The 13575-nt window shown below is 34.9% G+C and overlaps 1 protein-coding gene across 1 annotated transcript; it reads left to right on the top strand.

The window, feature by feature from the left end:
• Positions 1-428: 428 nt before the first annotated feature.
• Positions 429-13338, top strand: LOC109215565. Its single transcript, XM_019379657.1, has 4 exons — positions 429-660; positions 10607-10677; positions 12577-12666; positions 13016-13338. The coding sequence occupies exons 1-4, from the start codon at positions 534-536 to the stop codon at positions 13028-13030; spliced, it is 303 nt and encodes a 100-aa protein (XP_019235202.1). The 5' UTR covers positions 429-533; the 3' UTR covers positions 13031-13338.
• Positions 13339-13575: the final 237 nt, after the last annotated feature.

Raw genomic sequence — 13575 nt, 5'->3', positions numbered from 1 at the left:
GTTACTTAGCCATCATTATAATGCATACATAACTAAATCACATAATTATAGTAAGTTAAGTTAAATTTGAATCTCATTGCACATAACACAAGATGTTACGGCAATTTAGGCTACATAAAATAATTTTTCCTATCTTACTTGCCGTATTATAAACTTTCGTCGATCAAATGGTTTAAATTTTATGATTGATCAAGTTATAAAAATATGAGGTGGTTAAGCAAGTAAGTTAATAATTTATTATATTTTTTCTCCGTATTTTCCGCGCATCGCGCGGGCACTATACTAGTAGGAAGTTAATAGGCAATAAACAATTACCATTTCTGAAAATTCCTCTTAATTCTTCTACTTTATATTGGGTTAGGCCGAGTTCCTAAAACAAATCTAGGCCCAAGGCCCAGGATGCTAATTATTCAATAACAATCGGAAAAAGCCATTTATCGTATGCATTTCTGGTAACTTGCATCACTGTGCAACTTTTTATCTCCACAATCACCGAGAAATTCTGTGCAACTCGATCGTTAAAACACTAAAATATGGCAGCGTGGACGGCGGCGGCGCGCCAATCCGCAACTCTCTCTCGGCTCTCCGCTTACAAATCAGTTAACAGTACGAGCCAAGGCGCCCTCCTTATCCAGCGGCGCGGTCTGGCTGGCGGCGGTGGTAAATTTTCCTCTTCACTAGATTTTTCTTTAAATTGTATGAGAACGAATTTAGCGTGAGGAGTGGAATTGATATAGAGAAGCTTTAGCGTAGTTGACTGATTGATAAATTTTGTCTAAATTTCTAACTTTAACATTTAATATTGGGCTTAATTCAATGTTGGCGTTTTGTTTCGTTCGTAGTAGAATTTTGTTTTATCAGACGCACTTGGCTTGACTTGTCAATTTAGTAAAGGAGAATTCATATTCCCTCCGTTCCATTCCATTTTAAGTGTTCTATTAGCCCAAAAATAAAATTTCAACATATATGTGCTTTAGAAAACAATGGCAGAATTATTTTTTTCCAAGTTTTATCCTTGCTATTTAAAGGTCAAAAGTGATTAATTCTCCATCTGTTTTAGGGTTCGCTTGGTAGGAGGTATTTGAAAAAGCAATGCAAGCATTAACTTTGTGTTTTATGAATCTATTGATTGGTATTTTGTCAACCTATGTATAATTAGTACGTACATCCTATTAGGTATTATCCTATGTATAACTAATACATAGCAAACTAAGGGTTTTTAATACTTGCATAAACATGGTTAAAGACATAATTGTCCCTCAAATCCCTCAAAACCTATTCCAAATACTTTCCGCCATATCTTGTATATTTTTATATTGTGATATTTTAATTAAATTTTCCCCTTTAGCATTCTACTATAATCAAAATAATATCAAATTTAAAGCTAAATTTGATTATGAATTCGTTCAAAGCATAAACTGAAGTTTTCTTTATTTGTTAGGATCTACCTTTTTTTTAATAATTGGTATTTTGTATTATATGTCATAACAATTAATTTTTTTTCTCTTTTAACTTTAATATTTCAATTAGTTTCTCTTTTAATTTTGCTCCCCTGTAAAAAAAACAAAAGTTGGCTTCAGAGAGAGTAGTATGTGGTGGGCAATAAAGCTGTTGCAATACAAATAGAACGATTCCTAAGTGTTATAAGCAAAAGCATATCCATTAAAAAACTTTAAGTACAATAGTATACAGTGGCGAAGCCAGAAATTTCCTCAAGGTTGTTCAAACTTAAAAGAAGTAAAAAAATTCTGACAAAGGGTGTTCAGTATATATTATGTACCTCTAAAACCTGATATGTTACCTAAATATGCAGTGTAATTTTCCGACAAAGGATGGTCAATTGACCACCCTTACCAAAGTGTAGCTTCGGCCATGATAGTATAATATATTAAATTACACATGCATTTACTCTCACTTTATTACGCCTACTAAGGCCTCATTTGTTTTTTTTTAAGATTACGACGTCTGAATCTGATTACACATCTGAATATCAAGATGTGTATTAAAATTAAGACATCTAAATCTGAATACACATCTGAATATATTAAGATGTGTATAATAAATAATTAAGACTGTTTGATTTTTGACATCTGAATGTATAAAACTTATCTTTATTTGAAAATTAATAAACATAAAATTCAAATGAAATACTAACTAATCTAATATTCTATCAATAAAATATATAGTTTTTTAAAATATGATAGTTGTTGGTAGTGATGGCTAACGGGTGAATGCCGACTAGAGGCGGTGGTTGGTGGTAGTTTTGGTTGATGATGGTGGTTCATGCTAGTAACTAGTAGTGATTGGTAGTGGTGCCGATTATGATTGGTGGTGGTGATAGTTAATAATGGCGGGTGGTGGTAATAGTTGTGATTGAGGAAGGTGGTGGGTGGGTTGTGGTAGGTTATAAAGATGGGCAGTGCCGGTTGTGGTTGGTGGTGATAGGGTGGTCAGTTCTGGTAGTTGAGGTGGATGAGTGTTGATTTTGGGTGAGAATGATGGTGGTCGGAGTGGTGGGAATAGTGGGTGGTGATGGTCGATAATGGTGGCGGCTATGATTGAAGATGATGGTGGTGGTGGGGGTGGTTGAGTATGGTGGTGGCAGCGGCATGGTGGTAGTTGATAATGGTAGGCGGTGACGGCAGTTAATAATGAAATGTGATAGTATCTTAATGAAATTAAGTCTCTGTTATAGATCTTAATCATATAGACCTATTCAGACTCATTAAGTGGTTGTGAAGTAAAAAAAACAAACGCACTTAGTGATTAAGATCTGAATAATTAAGATTCAGACTTTAAAAATAAACGCACTTAATGTCTGAAATCTGAATGATCAAGATTCAGACCTCCATTAAGTGCAAACAAATGAGGCCTAATACTCACTCGATTAATTATTTTTTAAGCTTATTAATCTTTTCCATATTAATACTTGCTGATTAACTGCCTTTTCATCAATTCTAACTCTCCTTCCAAAATTACCTTCTCCATTGTCATTTTAACATGGACAAATTTGTTGAAGCAAAGTTTTGTTCTACCAAAATTTTCGTTCACTTTCTAACTTAAAATTGCCAAATTTTTATTCATTATTCAAAATTCAATTTATTCATCTTATAGAAAAGGTTTAACATTTTCAACGAAAATATCTTATAAAAGAAGGCTTAACTTTTATAAATATTGAACTAAACATGGCTACTAGACAAATCAATTCAAATAGATGAATCTGCATGTTGAACCTGACCTCCATCTCAATTCAACCTACTCAATGGTTGAGACATCTTTTTACTTTTTATTCGATCTAAATGTTGAGCCAAGTACAAAAGATGATGCACAAATGGAAGTAGGACTGCAAGCATCATAGGAAGAATTAGACGCCAATACTCTTGTAACTTGACGCTGTCATTTGACTTCAAATATAAGATAGAACTTGACATTCTTGCAACCTATATTTTAAGAGGAAAAAATTCATTTTTTTTGTTGTAAAACCTTATTGCAACTCGTTGCGTGCATATTTTTTAAAAATGTTGTGCCTTTAAAATGTTTTCCTTTTCACTTAATATTTTTTACTCGTTTATTTTTTATCTTGTCCATATATACAATATTATTCCAGTAAACTTTGTTATTAATTTTTTATAGCATTATGCCTTTTAGTGTTGTGAATTGCAGCCAATTTCTAACAGCGCAGGACATTTTAATTTTACTCTAATATTCATGTAATTTTTAGTATATATTATCATCATTTTTCTTTTCTTTTCTTTTATTCCTATTTTATTTAATGGATATAGACGATAGCAATGTAAATGAGAAATTATCACAACCATCAATTAAGAAATTAGAAACCTTAAGTAATGATGAACGTACAGTTCAACACATTTGGAAACAATAAAAATATGCTGTATATCTCCATTTGCTTAAGTCAAGATGAACGTGCAATTCAGAGGATCAACCATACTGATAAGCTGGAGATCCAAGGTGAAACAATAGCTGATACACAGGAGATAAAGAAGGAATATAGATCCTTCTATTAGCAATCATATGTTGAAACTGAAAATTAGAGACATGAACATAACTTGTTGGGTTGTTCTTGCATCACAGACGAGGAGATAGAGTGGATGCAGAAAGAGTTCGATGAACATGACGTCTTTGAGAGTTTAAAAATGTGTGCCTTTGATAAAGCTCCTGGTCCAGATTGGTTTTTATGGGTTTCTTCCACAAATGTTGGGGTATTTTGAAAGATGATCTCATGAAGATATTTAGATGGGTGTGTGCGCATACGAGAAAAAACAAGATCAGGAATGTGGTTATTTGAGATAAGGTGGGGGTGGCCCTTATGGAGGATAAGCTGCGGAAAGTGAGGCGAGATGGTGCGGGCATGTAAAGAGGAGATGTCCGGAGGCCCCAGTAAGGAGGTGTGAGATGTTGCACATGGGGGTCTAGGGAGGGGTAGAGGGAGGCATAAAAACTATTGGGCAAGAGGTGATTAGGCATGATATAGCGCTTCTGCAACTTAAGGACATGACTCTTGATAGAAAGTTGTGGAGGTCGAATATTTGGGTAGAAGGTTAGTGGGTAATATAGCGTACTTTTCTTACTAGTAGCTTTAGTATTATGCTAGTTGTGGTTTATTCTTTGCATATTATTACTTGATATTGCTTCTGGTTCGTTTTGTTTGACTCTCGCTATTGGTTATGTTTCCTTCCCATAATTTTTCGTTTTTACATATTGTATTTCTTTACTACTGATTACTATGCTTACCTAAGTCGAGGGTCTTTCGGAAACAGCCTCTCTAGGTAAGGGTAAGGTCTACTTGCACACTACTCTCCCCAAACCCCACTTGTGAGAATATATTGGGTATGTTGTTGATTTCATGAAGATAGTGCAGAATTTTCACAATAAGGGATTCTTCACGAATTTATGCTTCATATGTGGCTATGATCCCAAAAATAATGATGCGTGGGGTTCCAGACCAATCAGTCCGATAGACAATGTATATAAGATTATTTCCAAGTTATTTGCTAAGAGGCTCAAGAAAGTGGTGGATAAACTTGTGGATGAACATCACATGACTTTCATCTAGGGTCGTCCGATTTTTGATGCTGCCAATGAATGTGTGGACACCAGACTTAAAGGTCAAGTCCCGTGGATCCTATTGAAAAGGCGTATGGCCAATCAGTTTGATAGACAATGTATATATGATTATTTCCAAGTTATTTGCTAAGAGGCTCAAGAAAGTGGTGGATAAACTTGTGGATGGACATCACATGGCTTTCATCTAGGGTCATCCGATTTTTGATGCTGCCAATGAATGTGTGGACACCAGACTTAAAGGTCAAGTCCCGTGGATCCTATTGAAATGGTGTATGGCCAATAGATTAATTTTATATGCTTTTGTATAAGTTATTCTTGTCAATGGTTGTCCAGAAGGTTCCCTCTGATAGAGGTTTGTGGCAAGGTAACCTATTGGCTGCTTTCTTTTATATAATAGCTATGGAGAGTTCAATAACATATTGAAGGTTGAAAAGGGGGAAATGGTCGGATGGAAGGCGTTAATAGTAACAATCTAAAGATCTCTCACCTCCTGAATGCTGATGATTTTTTGGCTTTTTGTGAAGCCGGTGTTGCTCAAGTAAGGGACTTGAGATTGATCTTGGACACTTTTCAAGTTGTTTCTCTTACATGTGAATTGGAGAAAGAGTATGCTTTTCTCTTGTCAAAGAAGTATTCAGGTAATCATGTCTTAGCAACTATCCTTGATTGCAAGGTGGGTTCATTGCCAACTGCTTATTTGGGATTGTCTCTTGACGCAAAAAACTTTAAGAATGTTTTGGATGTGATTTTGGAAAGGTGTGAAAAAAGATTGGCAAGGTGGATGAGTTAATATCTTTCATCATAGGGAATGGTATTTTGGTGGGTAATGTGCTAGATGCATTGCCAACCAATGTTATGTTCTTATTCCCTTTACCAGCCAAGGTGGGAAAAAGTATTGACTCAATGAGGAGGAACTTTATTTGGCAAGTACTAGAGATAAGACAGTGGTAACACTCTTGGTACCACTAAAAAGGAAGGTGGATTAGACAACCGGAACCTGAAAGCACATATTAAGAGTCGTCTTATGAAATGGCTACAGAGATATACTATGGATTACTTTATGGAGTAGAGTAATATGTGATAAATATAAACAAGATGGCTAATAGTGCACTAAAAAAGTTTACATCCCTTAAGGGGTTGGGGTTTGAAAATCCATTATGGATGTTTTGGGAACCTTAGGCAGCTAACACAAGTATTAAGGTTGGAAATGGAAGGAAAATCTCATTTTGGAAGGGGTTTCAATTTATGTTCCAGATGTCTTTTTTGAGAATGCAGTTCAACACCACAAAAGCAATCATATCCATATTTTTTTGCATTACCTTTAACGTGGGCTTGTTCCTATTTTGAAGATCTAAAAAGGTGCCCAAGTCTACTTGTGACTTCTTGAGTTGTTGGAATTACAATGTTCGGTGTTTGAATCGGAAGATATGGTGGACAACGGTGCATGCATGTATTTGGTGAACAATTTTGAAAGAGAAATGCAAGATGCTTTTAAGAAAGCTGCAATCCCACTTAAAAAGTCAAGCTGGACTATATTTTTCTTGTTTCACTTTTAGCGTAAAGAATGTTTTGTAGATAACGCAGAGTTTTTTACTTGACAAGATAAAATCCTTGTAAGATAGCAAAGAATACTCTAACGTGGCTTTTCGAATTGTAAATATGGCTACATGACAACTTTTGCTCTAATATAATATACCGATGCCATTCTAAAGAAAATGGTGTACATAATGAACTATTTAATTGAAAAGTAAAAAAATGTGATCGTAATAGAATTGAGCTTGACTTTGATCACTTTCGGTTGGTCTCTTTTCATAGACAAACTAATATTTAGAATCTAGCTTGTTTAGTGGATATGTTGAATACTTTGTTTAGCACTTATAATGCGGAGATATACAAAGGTATTCAAGTTCTATAAAGTCTTATTAAAAAGGATCTTATTTACAATTTTGCATATCAATGCTTGAAGGTAATAAACACGTGATCCAATTTTCATCGACATGTTAAACATCTTTCATATTGATGAGGAACGGGTTTTAGATGACAAAATAATCTTAGAGTTATTATTTGCTACTTGATGAAGATGAGACACTTTGAAGTTACAGGAGCAAATTTTTTATTGGAAGAGTCATATTTCTAGTTGCTTAAGCACTTCCAAGGTTTGATGCATAAGGAGATGAATTGTTTTCGAGAAAAAATGATTTATTCCCTTTTTTCACAAGGAAATTGAATTATCTAGTGTGACAAAAAGAAATAAACTAATTTTTCTAAAGAACAATTCATTTCCTTGTGCATCTAAGTTCAGATGTACTAAAACAACTCGAAACATGACTCCCAATTAAATGTTTGTTCTTGCAACTTCGAAGTGGCTCATCTCATCTGATGGTAATACCCAGATTGTTCTGTCATGTAGAACCATTTTTCATCAATATGAACAATGTTAGATATATCAATAAAAATTGGATCACGTTGTATATTACCGCATTTAAGCATTGATATGCCAAATTGCGAACGAGCTTTTATTTATTTGTAAGCGCTTATGCCAAGTGCTATTCGGCATATCCACTGAACAAGCTAGAATTTAAGGCTTTGTCCGTCTACATGAAAAATAATCTCTCAAATGTGATCAAAGTCAAGCTCAATTCTCTTACGACTACAATTTCTTGTCCATTGATTAAATACATCATTATAGACACCAGATTTTGATTGTTTTCAAACGCATTGAATTGTCAGTGTTGAAATTGAAAACAGTGATGCCGTCATTCTCGTCACTCTTTTTTCTTTTTTTCAATTTTCCATCACATTTTTTAAATAGCATTCAAATATTGCTTTATGTTCATTATTACTTAAGTTTTCTAATTTCTTCGATAGTTGTGATAATTATTGATATACATTGCAATTGTCTTTATATCTATTTGCGCATAATTTTAAAAAAAGGTGAAGCATACAAAAAATGATTGTAATGGATACAAAAAAATTACAGGCATGCACGGTTAGAAATTGGCTGCGATTCGTAATACTAAAAGGCAGAATATTGTAGAAAAATTGGTGGCACTTTTTGTGGAGTATTATTGTATATTATGGACCGAATAAATACGTAAGAAATATTAAGTGAAAAGGAAAGAAATTTGAAAGGATAAGATGTTTAAATATGTATAAAAGTTTTATTGCAGAAAGGTTTTACAATACAGGAAATCATTTTTTCTCCTGAAATATAAGTTGTAGAGATATCACGTTCTTATGTTTTAAGCCATATGAGCAATATCAAGTTACAAATAGGATCTATACATACAAGTATTTATGTCTAATTCTTCCTGTCATGCTTGCAGTTTGTGTGCTATTGTCTCTCTGACTCAATGTAATTTGCTCAAGATATTTCAACTGTTGTGTAGGTTGAATTAAGATTGAGGCCAGGTTCAACAGACATGTTTATATCTATTTGAATCATGGAATTTGATAACTTTGTTTTGTAGCCATGTTTGGTTCAACATTTGAAAAAGCTGAGCGTTCTTTTGTAGGATATTTTTGGTGGGAAATATTAAAATTTTAGTTTAAGTACAATATAAGGTGAATAAAATTGTCAAATTAAATTTTGGAAGTTGAATGAAATTTTGGCGCTAATTAAATTTTATGTTGAAAAGTGAATGAAAACTTTAGTGGAACAAAATATTTGTTCAACAAGTTTACCCATGTTAAAATGAAGATGGGAAGATACAAGAATTTGGGAGTCGTTAAGGTTAGTTAGAATTGATGAAGAAGGCACGTTAATTGAGTTAGTATTAATTGAGGAAAGATTAATGTGGTTTGAGAGATAACCAATTGAGTAAGTATTACTAGGAGTGATAAAGTGAGGGAAAATATGAGTAATTTTGGTTAATAATGCTTTGTTCTTAATGCACATGCTAAAACCTTAAAAGACACTTAAAGTGGTACAGAGGGAGTAATTTTTACTCTCTTAGTTTTAGTATTTGACTGATGTGGAATTTAAGAAAGAAAGAAAGAATTTGACTCAGAAGCTAAATATGTATAATATACCAAAAGTGCTGCTAGAAGTTTTCATTTTCATTTTTTCATGTCATTCCTAAAAGAATGTCATTAAAGCAATAGTAGGAATCTATATATTAAAGATGTTTTGAATGTAATAATGTTTCATTTCTTACCTTGTAAAAAAATAGTAATGTGTCAATCTTTTTGGAAAGGATCCAAAAAGAGAGTGTAATATGAAATATTACACTTAAGTTTCTAGTGTCCGAAGTTCTATGGAATTTATTGCTTAGCTCAATAGTTCTTTTCTATGCAGTGTGACTTGGTTCTTGGCTATGGAAGAAAATGAAAGATTGACAACTTCTTTTAAATGATTTAAGTGAACCATTTTTTGATATTCTAATTAATATTCAGTCTTGTATGGTGGCTCTCGGGAGAGGCAGAGGTAGACCGAAGAAGTATTGGTGAGATGATTAGGCAGGACATGACACATCTTCAGCTTATTGAGGACATGACCCTTGATAGGAGGGTGGAGGTCGAGGATTAAGGTAGTAGGTTAGTTGGTAGTCACGCGTCTCTCTTCTGCATATCGATAGTATTAGTATTACCCCCATACTTTCTTCGTTCTTAGTTTTCTATTATTATACATTAGTTCTTCGCTTCGGTTATCTTATTTTTCTTGCTACTGTTACTGCTTTGTTTGTCCTTTTAATCATTGTTGGGATTATGCTTTCTTCGAGCCGACGGTCTATCAGAAATAGCGTCCTGCGTTCACAGTACCCCGGATTTCATGGGTATGTTGTTATTGTTGTATGTTATATTTTACGGGAGTTCTTCTAGTTGGTTAGAGAGTGTATGACAATGTACAATAGGTGCGAGATCTAGAGAACCTTTAATCAACTAGAAAGCTCCTGTTCTTAGAGAACCACTAGTTTTTCTATACGACAAATATTGAGTAGTGGAATCAGAGGGGTCTAAATGGATCTGAATGGATATAAAGGTTTTATATAGCCGAGGCCAACCAGATTGGCTTTGAAGAGGAGTTGTTGTTATGTTATATTTTACTCTCTTAATTGCCTATTTGTACCTTGTCTCCTGGAAACAGCCTCTCTGCCCCTCGGGGTAGGGGTAAGGTCTGCGTACATATTACCCTCCCCAGACCCCACTTGTGGGATTATACTGGGATGTTGTTGTTGTTGTTGTAATTGCCTATTTGTACCTTCTAGCTGTTTTGCTCCATTGTACATTAGTTATTGTTCAAGTTAAGTCTTTTAACCTGTATGCTGATTCTAACTTAGTTCACATTGGATGGAAAAGATATTTTTGAACCTTATCTTCAACAATTTGAAACTGAGAAAAATTGGAATGTGACTTGAAAATGGGGAAAAAAGTGAGTAGAAATCTGATATCGAGTTCCTGGCTTTGTTTGTCGTGTTCTACCACAAGTAAACAATGCGAGCTCTAATGCCATTTATAATATCATTTTGGAATGCATTCGTCTGATTCAGTAAAATCATTAATGTTATTCTTTGTGATGCAGACCATCATGGTCCTCCAAAGGTGAACTTTTGGCAGGACCCAATGAGCCCATCAAAATGGAAAGAAGAGCATGTGAGTTTTTCAGAATGCTTACAATTTTCTTTTCTACTTGTTTAAGCTTTCTTGGGTTTGTTTGGTGCATTTGATGTTATCATCTTGCCTATCCTTGAAACAATCGAACTTCCTGTTCTTCACTGTTTATGACTTAGAGCCCGTTTGGATTGGCTTAAAAAAGTGACTTTTCAGCAGAAATAACTTTTAAGCCAAAAAGCAATAAGTTGGGGTTGCCCAACTTATTGCTTTTGTCTTGTTTTAAGCAGTTTTAAACTCATTTTAAGCATTTTTTAATTTTGCCAAACACTGAAAAAAGCTAAAAAGAGCTTAAAAGTTGATTTGACCAGCTTAAAAGCCAATCCAAACACCCTCTTATTCTCTTGTTACTTTTTGATCTTATCATCATGCTTATGTTGTTTGGAGCCTTGGACTGTTGAATACTCCCTCCGTTCCAGTTTATGTGAACCTATTTCCTTTTTTGTCCGTTCCAAAAAGAATGAACCTTTTTAAATTTGGAAACAATTTAGCTTAAACTTACAATTCTACCCTTAATGAGAAGCTTTTATAACCACACAAATACTCTGGGCTCCTTTTTGACTTGTTTAGGACCACAAATTTCGAAAGTCTTCATTTTTTCTTAAACTCCGTACCCAGTCAAACAGGTTCACATAAATTGGAACGGAGGGAGTTTGTTATATGCGTTTGATGTCATTTGGTGGCTTTAAACCTTAGTTCTGGTAATACTATGACATTGCTTGTGTCTTGTGAAGTGGAAGTTAGATGCTATTCGTAAGATTAAATGCTACATCTGCGCAATAGTTCTGCGTTCCGTCCACTAGTAAGGCAGAATTCTTACAAATGCGCATGCAACCCATGTTCCTCCACCATTCTACTCCCAAGTAGTCCAATACTCTATGGGCTCAAGCTTCGTAAGCTCCCTTCCCATTCCCATTGCCCTAACCCTCCTTATTCTACCACAACATCCAACCTGTCAAGATGGAATAGGTTTTTCAGCGCTGGTGTGAGATGGTTTGGAGAAGTGGGGATAAAACCATTGTGTTCACAACCTCCCCCCCCCCCCCCCCCTTATTGTTCCAAAATCTCACAAAAAATTGCCAGGTTTTTCTCAAAAGCTCGTAAACCTTCGGTACAGAAGCAGGGACTTTTGCATTTTAATAAGTTGAGAATATTGGTAGCTTCTACATGTTTTGGGGTTGGAGTTGAGGTTGATGCTTGTTGAAAAATGGTGGACAGAAACAGCTTGAGGGAGGGAGGGAGAGGAGTTTGCGATGGCCATTGAGGCAGTTGATGGAGGGATGTCTAATGCCAGATTCTCTGTAGGAAGTTGTAGGCGGAGGGATGAGAAGTGATGCCAAAAATGTTTGTTTAAAAGAGACTTTCTTCTTTTAGGAGATTGTTTTTCTCATTTTTACCCTTGAAATTTGTCATGTATTTTAATGTGATGTTGGATATGGCTGGGGACTATATAAAAAACCAAATGTCATAAATATTGCTTGAAGGGTAATAATTTGAGGGATTGTTTCAATTACTTGCAATTGTTTTGATCGAATCTCCATTATCTTTTCTGTAAGTATCATCTCCATTATCTGTGCTTTGATCTGTCAGTATACTCGGTGGAGTTGTGTTGTTGTTGTTCGCACATGGTGGCATTTTCTAATCTTATACCGAAGAAAGAAGATAGTTTAGAATCAGCAGTTGAAGTGCATCCAAAAGCTATTTATTACTCTATTAGTACCGGTTGGTGCAGACATTGCAATTGTTGATTGCATCACTCTTTATATTCTTTTGGGTGTAACGTGTTATCAGAATTTGATTGAGTGTATGCTAATCACCAACACTTGGAGATGGTGTGCATCATAAACTTGAAGTTTGATTATGAACTGACATCTAGTGCAGTTCGTGATCGTCTCTCTTACTGGTTGGGGTTTGGCTTTCTATGGAGGTTATAAGCTCTTCACAGGAGGAAAGAAAGAGAAGAAGGAAGAGGTACACTTCTTTTGGTATTGAGCAAGTGTATTGGAAAACATTGTAGCTATTAATGTTGCCATAACACTTTGTCTGAAGCAGATAAGAATTTTACTTTCTATTTCCTATATTGAGATAAGTATTTATTCCTCATATCCATCCATTATTGCAAATGACTATAGAATATGCTAGGAATTTCATATCATTTTAACTATTTGGCTAACTTTTAGCTGATGAAATTTGGACTAGTATTTACTCATACCTTAGACCATTTGATTGCTGATATGGTGTCGTTATTTGTATTATACAAACTACTTGATATAATATGTTCTCAATATACCTGCTCTGATTTACTTGAATCTCTTTGCAGAAAGTTGGCGAATGATCACACTGATGTCGGGATCGTGTCTATTCACCTGAAATAAAGTAGTTGCTAGGACTGTGTCATCTCGTTCAGGCCAATATGAGGATGTAATTTGTTGTTTCCTATCCATTCCATTCTGGCTTTGAACTTTGAGTTGTACATGAAATGTCGAACCATTAACTATGGGTTTTCTTTTCATTAAGTGTTGGTCCATTTAATAACTTAGGTACCTATGCTATTGCGGTTTTCCTTCCACAATACTTCAGTTTATCCATTTGCAGCAGGACCATGAGTATGTTATAAAGACGGGCAGCACAGGATTATGTTCATATTCTTTGCATGACATCCAAAATATAAAAGCATGAGGTGGAGGATGATATCTAAAATCCAAAGAGAAGAACGGACCCCCCCCCCCACCCCACCCACCACACACAACAAACAAAAACGAAGTTGCATATGCAGGCATCCTTGTTTTTTGGTTTCACTTAGACAATTTTTGATTGTCTATTGTTTGAAATATGGGCAGACAATTTTTTGCACGGGTGAAACTTTTTTCATTTTCTGAC

The sequence above is a fragment of the Nicotiana attenuata genome, unplaced genomic scaffold (genome assembly GCF_001879085.1).
Source record: "Nicotiana attenuata strain UT unplaced genomic scaffold, NIATTr2, whole genome shotgun sequence".
NCBI lineage: Eukaryota > Viridiplantae > Streptophyta > Magnoliopsida > Solanales > Solanaceae > Nicotiana > Nicotiana attenuata.
This window is presented reverse-complemented; position numbering and strand designations above follow the sequence as displayed.